The 26,122-nt window shown below is 42.5% G+C and overlaps 1 protein-coding gene across 5 annotated transcripts in view; it reads left to right on the top strand.

The window, feature by feature from the left end:
• The window catches only part of ADAMTS9 (ADAM metallopeptidase with thrombospondin type 1 motif 9), a 267,952-nt gene that overhangs the window by 3,791 nt on the left and 238,039 nt on the right, over window positions 1-26,122 (top strand). For all 5 annotated transcript variants that reach the window (XR_008844950.1, XM_056524547.1, XM_056524546.1 and 2 more), the window contains one exon: window positions 30-400. Coding sequence is in view for 4 of the 5 variants with exons in the window: in XM_056524546.1 (XP_056380521.1) it covers window positions 30-400 (371 nt within the window). In the remaining variant the exon portion in view is untranslated. The remainder of the gene's footprint in view (window positions 1-29; window positions 401-26,122) is intronic.

Genomic DNA, 26,122 nt, shown 5'->3' with positions numbered 1-26,122 from the left:
CAGTCTGGTGTGTTGACTTTTTGTTGCAGCAAAGCTCCTCCAGAGTCTGAGTGACTATGAGATAGTGACTCCTACAAGAGTGAATGAGTTTGGAGAAATGTATCCCAACAATATGCACTTCAGAAGGAAGAAGAGAGATGTCAAGACCTCTGCAGACCCTGACCTCTGGGCCAATTCTACTACACATTATAGACTTGCAGCTTTTGGACAGAAGTTCTTATTTAATCTAAGTGCCAACTCTGGATTTATTGCACCGGTGTTAACTGTGAGTCTCTATGGGAAACCTAATGGGAACATGACTGACTACAACCATGACACCGACTTTGGGCATTGCTTCTACACTGGACATGTGAATACAAGGACAGAGCATATTGCAGTCATCAGCCTGTGCTCAGGAATGGTGAGTCTTCTGCATAGGAACCATTACAATTGGAGAGGCAATGGATGACAGTATAGGGCAGTGGTCTCCAACCTGCGGACCTCCAGATGTTTCAAAACTACAATTCCCAGCATGCCCGGACAGCCAACGGCTGTCCGGGCATGCTGGGAGTTGTAGTTTTGCAACATCTGGAGGTCCGCAGGTTGAAGACCACTGGTATAGGGCAATGTTTCCCAACCAGGGAGTTGTAGTTTTGCAACATCTGGAGGTCCGCAGGTTGAAGACCACTGGTATAGGGCAATGTTTCCCAATGGGGCAATGTTTCCCAACCAGCCAACGGCTGTCCGGGCATGCTGGGAGTTGTAGTTTTGCAACATCTGGAGGTCTGCAGGTTGAAGACCACTGGTATAGGGCAATGTTTCCCAACCAGGGTGCTTCCAGCTGTGGCCAAACTACAACTCCCAGCATGCTGGGAGTTGTAGTTTGGCCACAGCTGGAGGCACCCTGGTTGGGAAACACTGGTATAGTGGGCACTAGATGTAGCAGTGCTGAAAAAGTCTTTAATAAGTCATATAAAGGGAATTTAGGTGATAGGTTAAGCCTATTTCCCAACCAGGGTGACTCCAGCTGTTGTAAAACTACAACTCCCAGCCTTCGGCTGTCTGGGCATGCTGGGAATTGTAGTTTTGCAACAGATGGAGGCAGCCTATTTGGGAAACACTGGGTTAAGCATTACTACAGAAAGAAAGTTAGGTAACAGGTTAAGCATTGCTACAGAAAGAGAAAACTATATATATATATATATATATATATATATATATATATATATATATATATTCTTTTTTTTATATGCAATTTACATGTTGTCTACATTTTTTATTTATTATTTTTTGCAAATATTATCATTTTTATTTGTAATTATGTTTCTGCATCCAAAATATTTACTTTTAATTGATCTCGGTTGTGCAAAATATTTCCTTATAAAGTAAGGCACAAGTGTAACAAGTGGCATCATGAGGGGGTGTTTGCTTGCAGTCAGAATATCATTCAGTTTAGGAGGTGGTAGAAGGGGGATTCTTTCCCTGCTGGTGTCACTGGGGGCATGCACATTCACACAGTGCTGGCCAAGGGGCTGGTGCCCTCACAGGGAGAACAGGATTGGTGACGTCATGCTGATAGGAGCGGAAACAGGGGGCTGGACACACATAGTAGGTGGGGGGGGGGGGAGGTGCTGAGGGGGGGGGGGGGTCCAGTGTCTGCTGCATAGAACACATGAGAGTTCACAGACTTCTGGGCACTTTTAAGGTGGAGCTGCTGTGTCCTGGGAATACTAATAACTTGCTAAGCTGACTCAAGTGTGTAGCCTTCTTAAAAAGTTTCCAGAATTACTTAGTTGCTACAAGGTATCCGTTGGGAGAAGGTCCTGTTGTGTAATACTGTACTAATGCAATAATAATATTAATACAATAATACAAATATTTACACCATGACTATAAAGACTATAAAGAGTAAAGTTACGAAGTTGCTGCGTTGAATGCCATATCAGATCATTTCACAGATAATAGTTACGTGTTCTGCTGGGAAATGACTATAGTCATAGTGGAAATTGATGATATTGTAATGACTGAATATGACGGAGTGAACATTTATCAGACATGTTTTGCAATGGTAAATAAACATGCAAGATCATCTGATGAAATCTGATAAATTGTTTATAATAAATCAGTATGCGGTATCTAGACGGTTAACTGTCGTCTATGGCCAGCTGTATGTAGATGCTTAAAGAAATATTAGTCTGGCCTCATAACATATCGGGTAATCTAAATCACCCATCCAAGTAGGAATACTTACCAGCAGATGTTGAGTAAAGTTCAGGAATTCCTTAATAAAATAAATATATTGGGAACCTCTTTCATCTTATTAGGAAACAGAACAGGAGAAGATCAATAATATCCTTAAAAATTCACTTTTCCAGCAAATCCAGAAAGCAGGGTGGTGAGACCCAGTCCAATGCTACACTGCTCCCCAGTCTGGCTCTAGACTGGGCTGTTGTTGTCATTTGTTTGGTAGGTGGAGTCAATATTACTGGAGTTTCATTTAAGGGAGCCGGAAATATATATTTTTTTTTTTCGAAGTGAGATTGAAAAAATACATGGAATTGACTTTTTATTTGTAAAGGATTATTTTAATCTAATAGATACATCTGATAATAGTTGTCGCGAAATCCAGCATGGATTTGCATTAAAAAGAGAATATGTTATTTTCACAATACCGCCTTAAGTGGTTTGCTTTGTAATAAAGTCTGAGGGATACGTGGGCTGTCTGGTAGAAAAAAATTGAGCTTTACTCATAAAATGACATGATAAAGAATAATAACAAGATAATTGTAAGTGGAATTGGGATTTTTTTTGTACACTTTGAGTCATGTACTGTGTACTGTTCACTTTTTGAAAATTAGCATTGAACAAAGTTCTTAACATTGTATGATTTATGCAAAACATTTTTCATGGGTCCATCTTGGCACAAATGCATTGCTTTGTAGTACACATTACATTTTTGGGTGTTGGAGTCATTAAAGGGGTTAACTGGACTTGGAAACCAACAACTTGGGAAAAAATTGAAAATTATAAACTTAGCACTTTGCCCTTTAAAAATTATACTCCCTGGCCCCCAATGACATATAGTGAATGAAGCCGCCTCTTCCAGTTGCTGGAGTTGTGCTGACATTTTATCTATAGTAACATCACAGTTTACAGTAGCCATGGATGAGATATTCTGTGTCTATTGACAATAGGTCACCTTGGTCTAGTTGATCGGGACACAGTGCAAAATTTGAGGGGTTTGCGTATTGTAAAATGAGGCAGCTCGAAATGACAAAATCTTGTTTAAACACCTGGTTTATACCTTTACATGAAAAAGCTTTCAAAGACATTAAAGTGTGGTGGTTGCAGTTCATGCTAGTTAGCACTAAACACTTGATCATTCCAGAAGTCAACTTGAACAGTCTTTTTTGAACCTGTCATCACTTTCATGCTGCCTGAGTGAAAGGGCATCAGGGCGGTTCATGACGTATTCTCTCCACCCTACCAACCATGAATAATCGATCCCTCCCTATACCAAAACAGGGAGAACGCTATCACTCAAGGTCGGTGTTGCAGGAAGGAGCCTCCGGGGACCACCCTGATGACCCTTGGGTCAGGAAGCATAATGACAGGTTCCCTTTAAAATGAATTAGACCAAAACTCAGATTCATATCTCACAAATTCTGCATCCTAGTCTTTAATTGAATCTAAACTTTAATCTGTGACATCAGTACCAGCTGGCGGGAATTCTTATGCGCGTCTCACTACATGATCCAGAGCAACAAAGCAGTAAAACACAACAGCAGTTTTCTTTAGAAGACTCAAGATACTGCAGGACATAAAAGACATGTGAAAAACGTCTTAAGATATGATATGGAACTATGATCTCAGCCGACTGACAGCCTCCCTCCCCCACATGTACTTTAACCTTGACTGGCAAGTAAAGTTCCTAAATCAGTAAAGCTTGAGCGATTCACCTACAAACCTTGTGGATTTTAACAATATTTATTTTACCAAGAAGCAGAGCAAAAGCTGGGGCTAAAATCTCAAAATAGAATGGTACAAGTGATCTATAGTTAGCATTTTGTTTAAGAGGTATAGACTTTAAGTTACGGTAATCAAATTTCTCATGCTGTAACGGAAGGAAAGACATTTCCATAGACAATGCAATGGAGTTATCCATCTTGTAACTGCATACTCCAACATAACTTGGACATAACTAGAAGCACCTTTACCCCAACTTACAGTTTATAATGAGTATGCACTGTTTGTTATACAGGTGTCAGGGCTCAGGTGTGACTGTTAAAAGGGAACTCCGGTGGAAACAAGTGGAAAACAAATGTTTTCAAATCAACTGGTGCCAGAAAGTTGAACAGATCTGTAAATTACTTCTATTTCAAAATCTGAAGCCTTCCAGTACTTATCAGCTGCTATATACTACAGAGAAAATTGTGTAGTTCTTTTCAGTCTGACAACAGTGCTCTCTGCTGACACCTCTATCCATATCAGGAACTGTCCAGATTAGAAGCATATTCCCATAGAAAACCTCTCCTTCTCTGGAAAGTTCCTGACATGGAAAGAGGTGTCAGCAGAGAGCACTGTGGTCACTGTAGTATATCAGTACTATACAGCAGCTGATAAGTACTAAGGGTTAAGATTTTTATATAGAAGTAATTTACAAATTTGTTTAAAGGAGATATCCAGTGCTGAAAAACGTATCCCCTATCCTAAGGATAGGGGATAAGTTTCAGATCGCAGGGGGTCTGACCACTGGGGCCCCCCCACGATCTCCTGCAAGGGGCATGGGCAGCCCGCGGGAAGGGGGCGTGTTGACCACCGCACGAAGCGGTGGCTGACAAGCCCCCTCGATACAACTCTATGGCAGAGCCGGAGCGCTGCCTTCGGCAATCTCTGGCTCTGCCATAGCGATGTATTGAGGGGGCGTGTCAGCTTCCACTTTGTGCGGTGGTCAACACCCGCTATCTGGCCTGTACAGGAGATCGCGGGGGTCCCCAGCAGTTGGACCCTCCGCAATCTGAAACTTATCCCCTATCGTTAGGATAGGGGATACGTTTTTCAGCACTGGACTACCCCTTTAACTTTCTGGCACCAGTTGATTTGAAAACATTTTTTTTCCACCGGTGTTCCCCTTGAACTCTACATCCATTATAGCTACACCAACATTACCAGTGATGATCAATACAATCTCAAAAAAGATGTCCAGTTCAGACTATTCTTATTCCATCCCGCCAGGGCTACAAAAAAAGAAAAAAAAGAAAAACTTTCACTTACCTTCCTACATTCCCCGGAGCTCTGCAACAGCTGATCGGTCTTCCGGGCTGTCTGCTTCCTACTTCCTTTGTAAAACAAAGAGAAAAACAGGCGCTCCCTTGTGAAGAACCAACGGGATCACAGGTGTGTGGGAGGGGAGGAAAAAAGTGAAGGCTCACCCTGCCAGGTTGTGTGCACTCCCAAACAACCAAGATGTGCGTTTGATATAATGATCCCGGTCTGCAGCCTTCCCAAAAATAGTAGAGAGATATAAGGCGAACTTCGGAGAAGATGGGATTACCGGCGCTGACCAAGGAGAAGACAATAGAGCCAGGTGTGTAGCGAACAGATTTAATCCAATGCGACGCATTTCACCGTGCTTGCGTGGTTTCATCAGGCCTGATGAAACCGCGCAAGTGCGGTGAAACGCATTGCATTGGATTAAATCTGTTCGCTACACACCTGGCTCTATTGTCTTCTCATTGGTCCTACTTCCTTTAGCTCGGTACGTCACACGGCACTTCAGCCTATCACCGGCCTCAGCAATGTCCCGCCTCGGCCGGTGATAGGCTGATGCGCAGTGTGACGTCCTGGGCTAAAAGAAGTAGTAAGCAGACAGCCTGGCCAACTGATCAGCTGTTGCGGAGCTCCGGGGGAACGTAGGAAGGTAAGTGAAAGTTTGTTTTCTCTTTTTTTTTTGCAGCCCGGGCAGAATGGAATAAGAATAGTCTGCACCGGACATCCACTGTCATTAAAACTAGTTTTTGTTAGTGCACTCCTTATGCTAAATTAAAAAAAAATCATCCTAATGTACTTTGTTTTAAAAAAAAAAAAGTTTTCTATGTTTTATTTGTGTTTAAAAAACACTAGGTGTCTCTCTACTTGTCCAGAGCACATTTCCCCCCATCTCTTGCACAGACTTTGGACTCCTGCTGGCCTGGCAGAAGTCCAAAGTATTGGACTAATAATAAGCAACTCTTTACTTACATCAACACTTTTCATTGAAGGTTGGACCATTCCAACATGGTGGAAAAGGGAGGCTGATCAAGGTGTCCATACACAGAGAATTAAAGTTGTCTAAACTTGCTGATTTGCCAATTGTGGCCAATCTTCTGTGTAGTAAACCCCTCTGGTTATTGGAAATTATACTCAAAACAATCCTAGTACCAGGCAGTAAAGTTGGTTCACTAATAGACAGCTTTAAGCTTTGCAGCCCAGGCAGGATGCAGCAGTCTATAGCATTATTTTTAACATCAAAAACACAGGAACCTTAAATGACTTCTTTATAGGTTAATGGAATCCATCAGGGTTAGTCCAGATTTGTTGGTAAATGGATAAATCATAGCGATCAGGGCCCCATTGGGATTGGGAGTAATGTAAGCAGTGTGATCAAAGTCTTAAATGGGCACTGCCGGATCCAAAAACTTTTTATATGTTGTTACCAATGAAAATGAAAGACCTTTTGTAATATGGTTGTTTAAATAATTTGGAATTTTTAATTAAAAAAAGTCACCAGAAAATCCCACCACTAGGGGTCCTCATACTTACTGGAACACTAACCAGTCCTGCAGCAGCATCTGGCTTGTCCATGAGTCATGGACAAGAGGTAACTCATGAACAAGGCTGAATGAGCAGATGCACCAATCACCTCTCACCACCACAAGGGAGGGACACGTCCCCTTCCCATGAGAGGATTTCTAACACTGGGAGCTAATGAAAAGAGGGATTTTTACAATAAATATATGTGATAGAGGCATAAAAATGTGATGCACTGATCAGGATTAGCTACTGAGTAAAATTTTTTTATTTTTTTTGTGGAATCTGTCAGATAAAACTGAGCTAATTCATAAAACTGATCATGACATCAGCTTCTTTTGTGGTCAATATAATATAAGTCAATTTGGACTGACACATGACACCAATAAGTATGATTATTTTTTATGTATCATGAACCATATTTATTCGCTGGCTCTGAACAGAGTGATAATGCGAACCAGTTTCTAAACGTAGTATCTGAGTTTCATATTGAAAATGAATTACCGTAATTTAAATATTAACCGTGTGAGCATTAAGAAAGAAATGTTCTGTTCCTGCTGTCTAAGAATACTCAGGATGAGTTCCATTCAGTGAAAATGGGGGGGGGGGGGGGGGGGGGACATTCTTAAATGGGATTTAGGAGCCTAGCAGCCTCCTGTGGAGATTTTGTGCTCATGTAAACATTTGCACTAGGAAGTTCTCAATATTCACTCGATTGAATTTAACCCAAGGAAACATGTTAGAAAGTCAATTCTTACACTGCTGTTCCATGTCTATTAACACTGCAAGAATTCTGCAAAATCAGCAATGAATAGATAGGAAATGTTGGCACCCCTAAATGCTATTTTTATTGCCTCAATATTTTGTACTGTAACATTGGGCAGCAAGACAGTGGGGCACACTGATGTGGGGCACAAAACACTTGCCCTGGTTGCATTGAAAAGAATAGTGTTCATTCTGACATATTAAGTCTAGGATTAGGATTTTTTGACATCTCATAATCACCATAACACGACTTCCAATGTTTTTGAATGGTAAAAAGAATCAAAGGGAATGTTGTATTTATTGCAAAACTTTGGACCATTCCCTACACCAGTATTAGTAAATGTGTCTCAATACGGGCGCATCTGAACTCAGATGACCCTGTAGCGACTCATTGCTGTGTGGGGGCATGGAAATGACCATAAGACTGAGTGCATGAAAAATTGCTTGATATGATGAAGATGACATCTCTGGCTTCCATGGTGGTCTAAGTCAATGTGGATGGTGAGGGACCTGCTCTAGAGAAGGGGCTACCTTATGGGCCAACTGCTTTAATTGGCACTGTCACTTAAAAAAAAACTTTTGACCTATTGTAGAAACATGTCAAGAGTTTTGATTGGTTGGGGTCTTAGTGTTCAGACTGCAACAGAGGTCATGAGCATCTTAGAAATGGCCCATGTTAGAAAGCATGTAAGGAGATGACACCAACAGCTTATTTATTAAGTGGTTCTTTAACTCTTAAACTGTTACATCCATTCTACTGTACTGGATGCAGGTTCATCAAAGTAATATGTTAAGGACAAGCTCCTTTAAAGGGGTACCCCGTAGAAAACTTTTTTTTTTTTTTTAATCAACTGGTGCCAGAAAGATAAACAGATTTGTAAATTACTTCTATTAAAAAATCTTAATCCTTCCAGTACTTTTTAGGGGTTATATACAATAGAGGAAATGCTTATATTTTTAGATTTCTCTGATGTCATGACCACAGTGCTCTCTGCTGACCTCTGCAGTACATTTTTTGGAACTGTCCAGAGCAGCATATGTTTGCTATGGGGATTTTCTCCTGCTCTGGACAGTTCCTAAAATTGACTGCAGATGTCAGCAGGGAGCACTGTGGTCATGACATCAGAGAAATCTAAAAAGATAAGCATTTCCTCTGTAGTATATAGCCTCTAAAAAGCAGTGGAAGGATAAAGATTTTTTAATAGAAGTAATTTACAAATCTGTTTAACTTTCTGGCACCAGTTGATTAAAAAAAAAAAAAGTTTTCCACGGGAGTACCCCTTTATTAAGTTAAGAAAAAGCCTGCCATTTTGACCATAGACACACAGATCATTTGGTTAATACAACCAGCGATAATGCTAGTGTTGGTCACAAATGTCCAATGCAAACAGCTAGTGTTACATGTATTACTCTCATCGCTCATGATACCAGTGGTACCATAATTCATTACTATGATTTGATTTAAAAGAGTTGTCCCATTAGACTCTATTGAGAACTATAATATCGATCTTTTGATATTGTATTGGTCTGCGGATGGATGCACAGCAAAGAAAAAAAACTGAAAATGTAGCCAGCACCTAAACCCAATACACGGGTGCACGCTGCTGTGGCAAGTACAAAACATGTAAAAAAAAGAAAATGGCAGCAGCACACTTGGTCAACAAAATGGAGGCTCTTAGCGCACTTTTTGATCAAAACGTGTCCCCCATCCACCACGCGGAGGTGGCCTCTTATCGGATGGGTCCCTAAACACTCACCTACCTCAGGCTGGGTGACATGTTGGATCCACTAACGATCCAAACCACCTCCTGTGAAAATAGGGGAGGGGATGCACGGCTACAGAGGGAGCCACTCCCCCCAAATTTGCACAGCAAAGAAAAAAAACTGAAAATGTAGCCAGCACCTAAACCCAATACACGGGTGCACGCTGCTGTGGCAAGTACAAAACATGTAAAAAAAAGAAAATGGCAGCAGCACACTTGGTCAACAAAATGGAGGCTCTTAGCGCACTTTTTGATCAAAACGTGTCCCCCATCCACCACGCGGAGGTGGCCTCTTATCGGATGGGTCCCTAAACACTCACCTACCTCAGGCTGGGTGACATGTTGGATCCACTAACGATCCAAACCACCTCCTGTGAAAATAGGGGAGGGGATGCACGGCTACAGAGGGAGCCACTCCCGCCAAATTTGCACAGCAAAGAAAAAAAACTGAAAATGTAGCCAGCACCTAAACCCAATACACGGGTGCACGCTGCTGTGGCAAGTACAAAACATGTAAAAAAAAGAAAATGGCAGCAGCACACTTGGTCAACAAAATGGAGGCTCTTAGCGCACTTTTTGATCAAAACGTGTCCCCCATCCACCACGCGGAGGTGGCCTCTTATCGGATGGGTCCCTAAACACTCACCTACCTCAGGCTGGGTGACATGTTGGATCCACTAACGATCCAAACCCCCTCCTGTGAAAATAGGGGAGGGGATGCACGGCTACAGAGGGAGCCACTCCCCCCAAATTTGCACAGCAAAGAAAAAAAACTGAAAATGTAGCCAGCACCTAAACCCAATACACGGGTGCACGCTGCTGTGGCAAGTACAAAACATGTAAAAAAAAGAAAATGGCAGCAGCACACTTGGTCAACAAAATGGAGGCTCTTAGCGCACTTTTTGATCAAAACGTGTCCCCCATCCACCACGCGGAGGTGGCCTCTTATCGGATGGGTCCCTAAACACTCACCTACCTCAGGCTGGGTGACATGTTGGATCCACTAACGATCCAAACCACCTCCTGTGAAAATAGGGGAGGGGATGCACGGCTACAGAGGGAGCCACTCCCGCCAAATTTGCACAGCAAAGAAAAAAAACTGAAAATGTAGCCAGCACCTAAACCCAATACACGGGTGCACGCTGCTGTGGCAAGTACAAAACATGTAAAAAAAAGAAAATGGCAGCAGCACACTTGGTCAACAAAATGGAGGCTCTTAGCGCACTTTTTGATCAAAACGTGTCCCCCATCCACCACGCGGAGGTGGCCTCTTATCGGATGGGTCCCTAAACACTCACCTACCTCAGGCTGGGTGACATGTTGGATCCACTAACGATCCAAACCCCCTCCTGTGAAAATAGGGGAGGGGATGCACGGCTACAGAGGGAGCCACTCCCCCCAAATTTGCACAGCAAAGAAAAAAAACTGAAAATGTAGCCAGCACCTAAACCCAATACACGGGTGCACGCTGCTGTGGCAAGTACAAAACATGTAAAAAAAAGAAAATGGCAGCAGCACACTTGGTCAACAAAATGGAGGCTCTTAGCGCACTTTTTGATCAAAACGTGTCCCCCATCCACCACGCGGAGGTGGCCTCTTATCGGATGGGTCCCTAAACACTCACCTACCTGGTAGGTGAGTGTTTAGGGACCCATCCGATAAGAGGCCACCTCCGCGTGGTGGATGGGGGACACGTTTTGATCAAAAAGTGCGCTAAGAGCCTCCATTTTGTTGACCAAGTGTGCTGCTGCCATTTTCTTTTTTTTTACATGTTTTGTACTTGCCACAGCAGCGTGCACCCGTGTATTGGGTTTAGGTGCTGGCTACATTTTCAGTTTTTTTTCTTTGCTGTGCAAATTTGGGGGGAGTGGCTCCCTCTGTAGCCGTGCATCCCCTCCCCTATTTTCACAGGAGGTGGTTTGGATCGTCTGCGGATGGATGGTCTGAATCCTGAAATTTCCACGATCATCTGACTGATGATCATTGTTAACCATTCGCAATACAGTAATTTTTTGCTGGCTGTACCTGGTATTGCAGTTGATTGCTAAAGAGCTGTGGTAAGCTGCTTTACCAGTCACCATCAAGTGTGTGGCGCTCTGCCTAGTAAACAAGAAAGATGCAAAAGCTCAATAAAGGGATTTTGAACCTTCAGTCAGCCAAGTCAGTTATCAAAATGATAGGCCAGCAATATTAAGAAGGGGCTCCCCAGCTTTTGGTTCTCTTCTACTAACCAGAGCCGCTGCAAAGACCATCTCCAATTCTGGAATACTTGGAGCAACTTTTTTTTTCTTACATAGTAATTAGTAATAACTTGCTTAGAGGGGTTATTACAGACATCAAGATTAATAGGGGGTCCGATATTTCCAAGGAGAGAACCTCAATCTATCAAGCTACAAAGTCTGGTAGACTAAAGAGATCCAAGAGCTACTTAAACATCCCATTGATTTTCAATTAAAACTGTGTAATACTCAATTTACCCTGTAGGGGCTCTGCAGCACAGCTAAACCACTGGGTTTCTGCACAGTTTACATCTGATCCACTAAGGGTCCCAGCAGCAGGAATCGGCATATGATCAAGGGTCCACTCTAACACAAAGTGTTGTCCAAAGTGGGGAACCCCTTTATGGCTAGCATTAGCAATTCCCCCTTTTCTGGCACATCACCAGTAACTCAGTCTAGCAATCTTTCAGTATCAGTCCTGCTTTAGCTCAGCACTGTTTTGGATAGATAAGGGGAATGCAATAGGTTGTCTTCTTGCCAGTGCAAATAACACATTAAATTGAATGTGTCATAAAATGTTGCAGTGATGGCTCATTTTCCCTTGATTTATCTGTAAAATTTTTAGTTGCTCATTTTATCTGCTGATTGTCAGAATTATAAACTGACCTCTTGGCTTTACAGACGCATATAGAATCCAAATGCACATTAAACTGTAAGATAAGAGTTCATAGATGTTTTAGAAATGAGAAACTGTTTAGGGGTAAACACTGCCATGTAAATGGAATTTTCCCAGAAATCTGTTCTGTATGATTTTTTTTTTTAAGAAGATTTGTCTGAATTCTAATTTACTAGCACAGCTAAGGTACATTAAGGATATCCAAGTTATCGCCAAGTGCCTTTTAAAGGGTATATCCCAAAATGCAAAGGTATCCCTTGTTTACAGGATAGGAGATAACTAGTCCAATCCCGAGAATGGAGAACAATTATTCTCCCAAAAAATGGAAGCCCCTTTAACAATGAATGAAGCGATGGCCTCACATGAGTAATGCTGCTTCATTCATTTAGGGGACAATTGTCCTCTGCTCTCGAGATCAGTGGGGTTTCAGTAGTCAAACCCCCTCCAATCAATTTGTTAGTTAACGTTGCATCCTCAAATAACCTCTTGAGTTTGAAAGTGACAATCTTATTTCTTAAGCTCGCCATACAAATTACATAAATGTCAGACAGACCAAGTCATTTTGGGAGACCAGATGACCTTTAAATGTGTATGGTAGCCTACCTACTCTCCCAATGGGAGATATTTGGGTGATAAGCATCGGGCATTAAGATTTCAACTGACTGATACTTTTGTTCTCTTAAAGATAATGCTAGAAAAGGATAGGGGATAAGATGTCAGATCACCGGGGTCCCGCTGCTGGGGACCCCTGGGATCTCTGCTGCGGCACCCCGCTATCATTACTGCACAGAGCAAACTCGCTCCGTGCGTAATGACCAGCGATACAGGGGCCGGAGCATCGTCTCACGGGAGCCCGACTCACGGGAGCTGACAATCGGGAGACATGGGAACAGAGTCAGGCTCCGGTAATGGCTGTATGCTATGCTCCTCTGCTGCATGGTCTGGACCCAGTGCTGGGAGGAGGTGAATTAACCCCATTACGACTGGCCGCCGTATGTATACGGTGCAGCCATACAGCGGGCCTGAGCTCGCTTAATACTGGCTAATGCCAGACATCATCCGGATCGGGTGATGTCCTGCCTGAACGCTTTAGATGTTCAAAGTTGATTGCGGCATCTAAAATGCCAAAATCAAGTGTGGGTAGTTCAGTGGAGTTGATCAGGACCCCCGCGGCAAAACCCATAGGGTCCCGATCAGCTGAAAAGAAGGGTGGAGGTTCCTTACCTTCGTCTGCCCTGTCCGATCGGTGCTCCAATAATGCAGGCAGCCTCAGCAGCCTGTAGTAATGGAGTGCCGATAACACTGATCAGTGCTGTGCTATAGGCTCCTATAGCACAGCATTGGTCAGTGTCTGCAATCATAAGATTGCATCTATAGGGCAGTTTTTTTCCAAACAGGGTGCCTCCAGCTGCTGAAAAACTACAGCTCCCAGCATTCCAAAGGCTGTCCGGGCATGCTGAGAGTTGGAGCAAACTCGCTCTGTGCGTAATGACCAGCGATACAGGGGCCGGAGCATCGTCTCACGGGAGCCCGACTCACGGTAGCTGACAATTGGGAAACATGGGAACAGAGTCGGGCTCCGGTAATGGCTGTATGCTATGCTCCTCTGCTGCTTGGTCCGGACCCAGTGCTGGGAGAAGGTGAGTTAACCCCATTACGACTGGCCGCCGTATGTATACGGTGCAGCCGTACAGCGGGCCTGAGCTCGCTTCATACTGGCTAATGCCAGACATCATCCGGATCGGGTGATGTCCTGCCTGAACGCTTTAGATGTTCAAAGTTGATTGCGGCATCTAAAATGCCGAAATCAAGTGTCGGTAGCTCAGTGGAGTTGATCAGGACCCCCGCGGCAAAACCCATAGGGTCCCGATCAGCTGAAAAGAAGGGTGGAGATTCCTTACCTTCGTCTGTCCTGTCCGATCGGCGCTCCAATAATGCAGGCAGCCTCAGCAGCCTGTAGTAATGGAGTGCCAATAACATTGAGCAGTGCTGTGCTATAGGCTCCTATGGCACAGCATTGGTCAGTGTCTGCAATCACAAGATTGCATCTATAGGTATTTTTTCCAAACAGGGTGCCTCCAGCTGCTGCAAAACTACAGCTCCCAGCATTCCAAAGGCTGTCCGGGCATGCTGGGAGTTGTAGTTATGCAACAACTGGAGATACACTTTTTGAAAAACACTGCCCTATGGGTACTAAAAAATTGTGAAAAAACTAAGTAAAAACAAATGTTAATTGGCCCCACTCCTAATAAAAGTTTGAATCGCCCCCCTCTTTCCCCATTTTTAAATAAAATAATGTCACAAAAATAAACATAAATATGTGTGGTATTGGTGGTTAAATATGTATGGTATTTTTGGTGGTTAAATGAGTGATGTCATTACAAAGTATAATTGGTGGCGCACAAAACAAGTCTCATATAAATCTGTAGGGGGGAAATTGAAAGTGTTGTGGCTATTAGAAGACGAGGAGGGGAAAAAAAAAAACTCTTCCAGGTTAAACCCCTCCAAAGGACGAGGGGGCACTCCCTCCGTCTGGAGAAAAAAAAGTTTAGTCTCAAGGGGCGACACACCTTCTTTACCATGAGAACTGTGAACTTATGGAACAGTCTACCTCAGGAACTGGTCACAGCAGGAAAAATTAACAGCTTTAAAACAGGATTAGATACATTCCTGGAACAAAATAACATTAATGCTTATGAAGAAATATAAAATCCCATCCCTTCCTCAATATCGCGCCACACCCCTATCCCTTAATTCCCTGGTTGAACTTGATGGACATATGTCTTTTTTCAACCGTACTAACTATGTAACTATGTAACTATGTAACCTCGTCTACTCTGCTGTTGCCCCTGCTTATTCTTGTAGATGATAATGCATTACTATAGTAGGCTGAGATTATCACAACACCTGTGACATACGTGCTGCTGCGCAGAGAGCAGTCTATAGCTTCTCCCGTGCCCTCTACCTGCATCTGACAGTAGGTTCTCCTGTGCCCTCTACCTGCATCTGACAGTAGGTTTGCTCACAGTTAGTATGAAATATAAATTGAGCATTTGAAAGATACATTCTGGCTACATCTTCCTATGTGATACCTTGGCAAAGCATTATGGGACATTACGATGGCAAAAAAAATAATTCTGGATTTTTTTTCCCCACATCATAAAAATGAGATAGCCATTGTATTTTGCAGCTTAGGCAGCACAAACATAGTTGATGGATGTATCACTCCTTACCATGCAGTCTATAATGTCACAAAACTGCATAACACAATTATGAGGGGGCTGATGCAAAAGGTCAGCTCCCTTTTCCACTGTATGAAGTAGAAGTTAACACAAACACTCAGCATATTAGGAAGGCGAAGGCTGGTATATTTATATATGCCTAGGAGTGAATGCATAGAAGGCATGTTCCCTTCAGTTTTGTCTCCATTGAATAATACATTCAGATGTTACACTGTAATAAATTGCATTTTAATATTAACCCCAACTGGCAAACCAGTTATTGTTATGACTATTATGGCTAGTGGGAAATGTAAGCCTTGTAGCATCAATATATATATATATATATATTTGGAGCAGCTGCCAAGGGGTTAGCACAGTGTGCTGTAAGGGTACAGCTAGGTGATGGGCAGTGCACAATAGCTGAGCCCACATGATCCACAGCAGGTGTCAGCTATACAGTATCTCCCATTAGTGAGTCCACCCCTCACATTTCTGTAAATATTTTATGACATATTTTCATGTGACAACACTGAAGAAATGAGGAGTGCACAGCCTGTATAACAGTGTTGAATGTCATGTCCCCACAAAAAAACTCAACACACGGCCATTAATGTCTAAACCTTGGCAACAGAAGTGAGTACACCCCTAAGTGGAAATGTCCAAATTGGGTCCATTGTGCCATTGTTTTGTGTGGCCACCATTATTTTCCAGCACTGTCTTAAAGAAGTCCAGTGGTAAAAAATTTATCACGTATCCACAGGACCCCCGTAATCTCCGAACAGGGCACCGGCTCGCCCCGGCCCAGCGCTGTTAAAGCACGTTCGTACCTAGCGTTCCTGTGTCTCCACCTCTCCGATAGAGATAAATGGAGGGGGCGTGTTTGTACCAGCTGACCTGCTATGTGCGAAACATCTCACACAGCAACTCATCCGGGGCCGAGTCAGGGAGATCGTGGGAGGTCCTGTAGATAGGGGATAAATTTGTTACCACTGGACTTCTTTAAGACTCTTGGGCATGAAGTTCACTAGAGCTTCACAGGTTGTCACTGGAGTCTTCTTCTAGACATGTGCAGAACTAAAAAAATATATTTTTCGTTTTGTTCGTTTTCGTTTTTTTTTATTTTCGGTTCTGTGAATATCCGGAATGCTGTGCATTCATTATATTCGTTTTTTTTTTTCGTTTTCGGATGCATTCATTTAAAAAACGGATCCATTCATTAAAAACAACGAATGCATTCGTTAATTCTGATTTTTGGTTCTGCACATGTCTAGTGATCCCTCAACATACAATGGTATTTCGTATGTTGAGGGATTTGTGCAATGTAAAAAAGTAAAGTCCTACTCACCTGTCCCCGCTGCTCCTGATGGTGTCCCCGAGCCTCCGCTGGGCTCTCCTAGTCCTCTTCGGTACTCCGCTGGGCTCTGCTGGGCTCTCCTGGTCTTCTCCGGTCCTCCGTTGTCTGCCGCAAGGCCTTAATGGGCCTCCGTAGTGACGTCATCACGTCGCTGCCGCACGCTGTTCCTATTGGATGACGGGACAGCGTGCGCAACGGCGTCATGACGACGTCAGAGGGAGACCCGTATGAAGGCCCCGGACCAGCCCAGGACCCACCGGAGGAAGGCCCGGAGCAGCACGGAAAGGTGAGTGAACCTGCCCGGGCTGCTTCAACTGCTATCCGGCAGCAGCTTAAGCATTATGCGCTGCCGGATAGCAGTTTATGCATGGCCCCGACATTCGGTATACTGATAACGAATGCATTCGTTGTTCGTTAACATGCATATTCGTTATGCGTTAGTTAACGAATGCATTCGTTAACTGTATATTCGTATTCGTATGCTTTTTCGGGATTTTGTGAATTTTTTTTGTGCATTCTGTGCACATGTCTATCTTCTTCCACTCCTCTACGATAACATTACTTGCACTCCCCCACCTTCCATTTGAGGATGCCCCACAGACGCTCAATAGGGTTTAGGTCTAGATACATGCTTGGTCAGTCAATCACCTTTACCCTCAGTTTCTTTAGCAAGGCAATAGTCGCCTTGGAGGGGAGACAGTTTGTAATTCCCTGTTTAAAGGGGTTCTCCACTGCCCTGCCTTCCGGAGCTCCACTCGCAACATCCGGAAGTTTATTAGTCTGAACGCTGTGTGTGGGCTTCCGTTTTCGAGGCCGCCACCTCGTGAGGTCACGCCCGCCCCCTCGTGACATCACGCCTACCCCCTCAACGAAAGTCTATGGGAAGGGGGCGCGAACACGGAAGCCCGCACACAGCATTCGGAGTAATAAACTTACGGACTCTGCGAACAGAGCTCCGGAAGGCAGGGCAGTGGAGAACCCCTTTAAGCAAGATATTTTATTTCTTTTTTCTGTATTGCTTCAGGCACATTTTAATTTTGTGCCTAGAAGGGTTTGGAGATTAGAGAAACTAAAGAAGGAAATACACAATCAATTACTGTCAGCAGAACAGGTCGGCCAACAGTTATCTTCCCTATCCTTACCAAACACCATGGGGAGGGGTAAGCCGCAGTCAGACAGTTTTACCAGTGACTTATCTCTTTCAGAACAAAAGGGTTGGGCAAAAAAAATCCAGCATGATTGGCCCATCTCTCCACTGACATGAGAGGGCATTCGTGCTTCAATACAGGAGACCACCATACACCTTAGATAGATGACCGAACTCGCCAGCAGTGTGGGGTTTGGCCATCATTAATCTTAGGTGTATTAGCACCTTGAGCTGCAACCCCCAATAAATATATGTTTTTAAAACTAATCAGCACAGATAAATAAGACATGGTTTTATAAGGTAGGCAGCCACATTATCAGCTATGTTTTATACTTGTGGTAAAGGATAGGTCATTACTATTACATTGGCATATGTTCAATTCATGGTACCTTCACAAGTCACCTGTTTGAAGGGGCATCAGCACTGCAGGATGTGACCATGCTGCGGTACCTTCCACTGCCAATACAAATAGTACAGTGATTGCAAGTATAAGTAGATTTAACAGATTAAAGAGGTCCTATGGCCAACTCCCAAAAATGTTTACTTTACAGTCATTAATAAACATAGGGTGCCCCGATCACACACCTTTTACAGTGTCTTGAAATGCCCTTTCATTCCTGGGATATGTGAGTTTATAATTTGTCTGACAATTCAGGGAATTAGTCAAATGGGTGTGATCTCAATTTTTTAATAATAAGAGTAAATAACGGGTGATGGGTGAGATTATAGAGTCAGGGGTGTAAATGTTGTACAATGAGGGGATGCATACCTAATACACACCCCCTGACTGTAAAATCCTGCCCATTATCTCCCATTATTAAAATCAAATGGGTACTCCCCAACTCAGCGTTTGGAACAAACTGTTCCAAACGCTGAGCAGCGGAGTACCCCTTTAAGTTCACACCCATCTGACTGATTCCCTGAATTGTCAGTCAAACTATAAACCCTCATATCTCAGGAAGAGGAAGACGTATCAAGATACTGTAAAAAGGTGTGTGATCTGGGTACACTAAGCTCTTTCATTAAAATCTAATTTTCCTGGGTTGGCCATAGGTTCTCTTTAAACACAGAAGAAGCGGCAGATCTCACATGTGTCTTGCAGCTCCTTCAAACAACTGATCAGTAGGAGTGCCTGCTCCATAGTGAATTAATATTGATGACTGGACAACCCCTGTAGAACCAGACCAATACATTTAGTAAGATCATTTGCACAATATTTTGACTTATATTTCTCATAGAAACTTATTTGTCATGGAAAGCATTAGCTAAAAAAAAAGAAAAGAAAAAAAACATACATTGGATTGAACAATCCTGTTGTTTTTAGTGTGTTCTAATGCATCTTTATAGTCCAAGGGTCAAAATAACAGGAAGATGCCGCTTACCAATTTACCTCCTGGACATTGTTTGAAACGATTGCCATCTGTCTTTAATATACATTATAATCTGCTTTACAGCACTAAGACACATTTCACCAAGAGTTATGGCATGGTTGATGTCATCTCTACATCCAGTCTATAGGAGAGAAACATGAATACCTAGATGTATGTAAGGAAAAGAAAGACCTTTTCCAAATAGAACCCAAAAATACCCCAGAAAACTTGAATTGTGGGGGTGTTTTTAGCTATCTGGGAGTTACTCTGGCCGCAGATCAGCTACTACATTGCCCATATGGGTAATCACACTGTTTAACACAGCTTCAGTTGCTGGCATGTATATCAGCATTATTAAAGGGAATGTTTTGCCTAGATTCTTATTTTTGGTCAAAGCCAGCCACTGAAGCATATTAGCGTTTTCTAATCTGTTTCTATGTTATGATTGTAAATATCATTCTTTGTGTACGTTATTATGGGGGCAGTCGTATTGCCTAAGCTTCCTTCGCAGCATTTAGAGATATGCTTTACAACAAGCCTCACAGACATAAAAAAAAAAACAATAGACTGGAGGGGACCCTATTGCCTTTTATGGGAGAATTTTCTAGTCAAGCTCTGTGACTTGTGTGCAGGGTGGGAGAGGATGTGACTGTCACCTATTGTGAATGGTGTTGTTTTGTCTTATCTATATACTGGTTTCACTTTTTTGCTTAAACTTGCCTATGTTGATAATGAGAAGATTAACCCCTTAAGGACCAGGCCATTTTACACCTTAGGACCAGAGCGTTTTTTGCACATCTGACCACTGTCACTTTAAACATTAATAACTCTGCAATGCTTTTACTTATCATTCTGATTCCGAGATTGTTTTTTCGTGACATATTCTACTTTAACATAGTGGTAAAATTTTATGGTAACTTGCATCCTTTCTTGGTGAAAAATCCCAAAATTCGATGAAAAATTTGAAAATTTTGCATTTTTCTAACTTTGAAGCTCTCTGCTTGTAAGGGAAATGGATATTCCAAATAAAAAAAATATTGATTCACATATACAATATGTCTACTTTATGTTTGCATCATAAAATTGACAAGTTTTTACTTTTGGAAGACACCAGAGGGCTTCAAAGTTCAGCAGCAGTTTTCCAATTTTTCACAAAATTTTCAAACTCACTATTTTTCAGGGACCAGTTCAGGTTTGAAGTGGATTTGAAGGGTCTTCATATTAGAAATACCCCACAAATGACCCCATTATAAAAACTGCACCCCCCATTGACATTCAGTCAGCGTTTTAACCCTTTAGGTGTTTCACAGGAATAGCAGCAAAGTGAAGTAGAAAATTTACAATCTTCATTTTTTACACTCGCATGTTCTTGTAGACCCAATTTTTTTATTTTTACAAGGGGTAAAAGGATAAAATTTATACTTATATTTGTAGCCCAATTTCTTTCGAGTAAGCACATACCTCATATGTCTATGTACATTGTTCGGCGGGCGCAGTAGAGGGCTCAGAAGCGAAGGAGCGACAAGGGGATTTTGTAAAGTAAGTTTTTCTGAAATGGTTTTTGTGGGGCATGTTGCATTTAGGAAGCCCCTATGGTGCCAGAACAGCAAAAAAAAAAAAAAAAAAAAAACCATGCCATACCATTTTGGAAACTAGACCCCTTGAGGAACGTAACAAGGAATTAAGTGAGCCTTAATACCCCACAGGTGTTTCACGACTTTTGCATATGTAAAAAAAAAATATTTTTTTCACTAAAATGTGTGTTTCCCCCCAAATTTCACATTTTTGCAAGGGTTAATAGCAGAAAAGACCCCCCAAAATTTGTAACCCCGTCTCTTCTGAGTATGGAAATACCCCATGTGTGGACTTCAAGTGCTCTGCTGGCGCACTACAATGCTCAGAAGAGAAGGAGTGCCATTGAGCTTTTGGGAAAAAAATTGTTTGGAATGGAAGTCAAGGGCCATGTGCGTTTACAAAGCCCCCCGTGGTGCCAGAACAGTGGAACCCCCCACATGTGACCCTATTTTGGAAACTACACCCCTCACAGAATTTAATAAGGGGTGCAGTGAGTATTTACACCCCACTGGCGTTTGACAGATCTTTGGAACAGTGGGCTGTGCAAATGAAAAATAAAATTTTTCATTTTCACGGACCACTGTTCCAAAAATCTGTCAGACACCTGTGGGGCATAAATGCTCACTGTACCCCTTATTACATTACGTGAGAGGTGTAGTTTCCAAAATGGGATCACATGTGGGTATTTATTTTTTTGCGTTTATGTCAGAACCGCTGTAAAATCAGCCACCCCTGTGCAAATCACCAATTTAGACCTCAAATGTATATGGTGCGCTCTCACTCCTGAGCCTTGTTGTGCGCAAGCAGAGCATTGTACGCCCACATATGGGGTATTTCTGTACTCAGGAGAAATTGCGTTACAAATTTTGGGGGTCTTTTTTTCCTTTTAACGCTTGTGAAAATAAAAAGCAAAGGGAAACACCAGCATGTTAGTGTAAAATGTTTTATTTTTTTACACTAACAAGCTGGTGTAGCCCCAACTTTTCCTTTTCATAAGGGGTAAAAGGAGAAAAAGCCCCCCAAAATTTGTAGTGCAATTTCTCCCGAGTACGGAGATACCCCTATGTGGCCCTAAACTGTTTCCTTGAAATACGACAGGGCTCCGAAGTGAGAGAGCGCCATGCGCATTTGAGGACTAAATTAGGGATTGCATAGCGGTGGACATAGTGGTATTCTACGCCAGTGATTCCCAAACAGGGTGCCTCCAGCTGTTGCTAAATTCACAGCATGCCTGGACAGTCAGTGGCTGTCCAGAAATGCTGGGAGTTGTTGTTTTGCAACAGTTGGAGGCTCCGTTTTGGAAACACTGCCATACAATACGATTTTTATTGGTGGGGACAGTGTAAGGGGGTGTATATGTAGTATATTACTCTTTATTAGGTGTTAGTGTAGTGTAGTGTAGTGTTTTTAGGGTACATTCCCCCTGACGTGTTACGGTGAGTTTCTCGCTAGAAGTTTGAGCTGCGGCGAAAAATTTGCCGCAGCCCAAACTTGAAGCAGGAAACTTACTGTAAGCCTGCCCGTGTCAATGTACCCTGTACGTTCACATGGGGGGGCAAACCTCCAGCTGTTTCAAAACTACAACTCCCAGCATGTACTAACAGACCGTGCATGCTGGGAGTTGTACTTTTGCAACAGCTGGAGACACACTGGTTGGAAAACCTTCAGTTAGGTTCTGTTACCTAACAGTATTTTCCAACCAGTGTGCCTCCAGCTGTTGCAAAACTACAACTCCCAGCATGTACTGATCGCCGAAGGGCATGCTGGGAGATGTAGTTATGCAATAGCTGGATGTACGCAACTACAACTCCCAGCATGCTGAGACAGCTGATTGCTGTTTGGACATGCTGGGATTTGCAGTTTTGCAACATCTGGAGGGCTACAGTTTTAGAGAACACTGCAAAGTGATCTCCAAACTGTGGTCCTCCAGCTTTTGCAAAACTACAATTCCCAGCATGCCCTGACAGCAAACAGTTGTTTGAGCATGCTAGGAGTTGTAGTTTTGCAAGATCTGGAGGGCTACAGTTTAGGGACCACTATATAGTGGTCTCAAACTGTAGCCCTCCAGCTGTTGCAAAACTACATATTCCAGCATGCCCAAACAGCTGTCTGGGCATGCTGGGAGTTGTAGTTTTGCAACATCTGGAGGGCTACAGTTAGAGACCACTGTATAATGGTCTCAAACTGTACCCTCCAGATGTTGCTAGGCAACTCACCGGCTTCCGTCGGATGCAGCCGCACGTCATCGCCGCCCGCCGATCTCCGTCGCCCGCAGCCTCCGTCGCCCGCCCGGATCGGTAAGTGGATCTTCGGCGCCGGTCCCCGTCGTTTCCCCGTCCTGCCCCGCCTATTGTGGGAGGGCAGGACGGGGAAAACAAAAGTAAACCCCCCCGCCCCCGATCTGCTATTGGTGGTCGCGTCTAGAGTGCCACCTCACTCCTATCGCTTCAGGAGGATCCTGGGTGTCTTAGACACCCGCGATCCCCCTTCTATTCCGGGTCACCGGGTCACTATAGACCCGGAATGACCCGGAATCGCGCAAATCGCAAGTGTGAATTCACTTGCGATTTGCCGCGATCGCCGACATGGGGGGGTCTAATGACCCCCCCTGGGCATTTGCACGGGATGCCTGCTGAATCATTTCAGCAGGCATCCTGCTCCGATCCCCGCCCGGCGGGGACTAGAACTGCCCATGATGTAAATGTACGTCCCTGGTCCTTAAGACCCAGGGTGTCGGAACATACCGTTACGTCATGGGTCCTGTAGGGGTTAAGCCAGCCCAGATCTCTACTTCTGCATCATTGATTAAGGGGTGGGCCATCTTAGCTAATAAACTGAGCTGGACAGGCATCCCCCTTTAAGCAGATCACCAGTACAGAGAGTGAAGTGATGCTTTCTGCCAGTGTTGGAACGAACACGGAAGTAGAGCTACCAGAACCAGGAAAGGGACACTGCAGAGATGAGCAATAAAGTATATTAGTATATTTTACATGCGATTAAACAGTAAAACACATTCTTCTGCTATTAGATAAAGGGGTTCTCTGCTTTGGGCAATCCCTACATGTTAGACATGTCCCTTCAACAAAAGGCTGCTTGTCGAAGGGACACTTATGTCTCTCTCCTGGGGGTCTCTAGCAATGCACTGTAATCTGTAGAAGAACTTTTCAGTAAATGTTCAATTTCTCTGGAGCGCCATCACAGGGGAAATTATGCATTGCAGAGCGCCAATTCAAACTAACAGGTTGATTTTTGTAAAGGTTTGAATCCTAAACAGAAAACCTTCCTATATTGACTTAGAATTCCCTAATAGCATATAGGAAAATGGGTTTCTGATTAGATAACCCCTTAGACAATCGTATATTCCTTCGAAGCATTCCCCTACTCCCATAGGCTTGTCTGTCACAGAAGTTCTAACAGTACTGTACTTTTATACAGAACCAGAATACTACAGTACTGTTACATCTACTATTTTAGCCCCTTGCTCATGAACACTAGCATTGGGTAAAGTTATGTAGACTGTAACAGGTATTAAGAAATAAGGTGGATACTTCTTTAGGGAAAATTTATACTGATTTACAGATCGTCAGGCATCTCCGCTTCACATTACACATACTACTTCTTAGGCAGAATGAAGGCTCTTCAGACATATTCTTCAGAAACACCTGCTAAAACCTTGTTCAGATAAATTATGAAGGTTCATTTAAATCTGAGTTTTGTCCCAGAATATTAAAAGGACACTCCACTTCCAACTATTCTTTATTCTGCACAATATATTGGATTGAAATACATATGTTTAATATAGTGGTAAATTATTTTCTCTTCATTGTAGAATATTGTATCTACTATTTCAATAATACTTTTACATTTTAAGATCCCCTATAGATTTACCAAAACCCATACTCTTTCCCTTTTAGACTATCCATAAATTAACACTAATGCTTAGCTATTTTATAAGTACCGTATATTGCGTTTTAGGTAAAAAAAATGATGTTCCGATTAATTTCCTGTATTTTTATAGTGGCTGTTTCTTATATACCTATATCCCCTGTATAGATACGGTTGAACCTTTCCTGTGCCGTACTGTTACTGTATTCAGGAGCTGTACATGTATTATATAGCACCCGCTCAAACTCTAGGATCTTTACATTGCAGTGTGAAGGCGTCGCCTTTTGTCACCCTGATCAGGTGTGCTTAATGCAATTAGGGGGTGCCAATGGCAGCAGGGGCCTAAGGAAGGCTACCAGGTCTGCAATAGTTTTACACCACCTGGAATAATCCATACACTGTACTATATAACTTTTACAAGTTATAACATAAATGGCCAAATAATCATTTGGTCAAGTCCTCTAGTGGGACTAAAAAGGCAAACAAAAAAAAAAAAATGTAAAAAAAATTTAAGGAAAATAAAATAAAAAACATTTTTTTTTATGTCAGAGTCTTGTATTAAGAAAAAGAAAAAAAAAATGATTAAAACTGTATCTTCTAATGAATGACCAAAACAGTAAAATTGACTTTATACTACCCAATTTTCCCATAAAAAGAAAACTTATAAAATAATGCCATTTTTTTGGTTCATCAAAAAGCCATATACACCTCCAAAATGGTGGCAAAAAAAATTATTATAAAAAACAAAATACAAGTCCTTGTAAAGCTTTGTCAATAAAAAATAAGAATGCTACAGGTCAAGTAATTCAGCAACATAAAAACTTGTTAAAAAAGGAAGGGGGTTATATTGTATAAGCAGTGAAACATAATAAAGCTATATTAATGTGGTATATATGTATCACAGGAAACAAGGTATTTTAAGAAGCTGATCAAAACTATCTGACATGCCTTACTAGATAGGTGTTGGCTTAATGGCTGGCTTTGTGTGTTTTAATATGATGTTTATATAAGAAATTAGGGATAGAATTCATAAACTTTGGGTTGGGTTTGGGTAGAAGACCCAAGAAAGTTACCTCTCTCTATAGTGTTGACATATAAGGTAGCTGTGGTTTACTTGAAATAAATTATGTATTTATGGATGTTATGAGTTTTTGGGTGAATATATTCAATTCTTAAAATGATCAAGGTCTGCTTGTACCATTGGTGTACATATGCTTCTAGTTATTTGGCTAGACTACCTGTCGTAATGACTGATTTGTTGGTTATTGGTTCCATCACCACAGACATTCCTGATCAGTCAGCATAGAAATGTTTAACGTTCATGAAAAATATGATCTGAGATTGAACTGCACGTGTATCAAGCTGTATAGTGTGATTAA

Source organism: Hyla sarda, chromosome 6 (genome assembly GCF_029499605.1).
Source record: "Hyla sarda isolate aHylSar1 chromosome 6, aHylSar1.hap1, whole genome shotgun sequence".
Classification (NCBI taxonomy): Eukaryota; Metazoa; Chordata; class Amphibia; order Anura; family Hylidae; genus Hyla; species Hyla sarda.
This window is presented reverse-complemented; position numbering and strand designations above follow the sequence as displayed.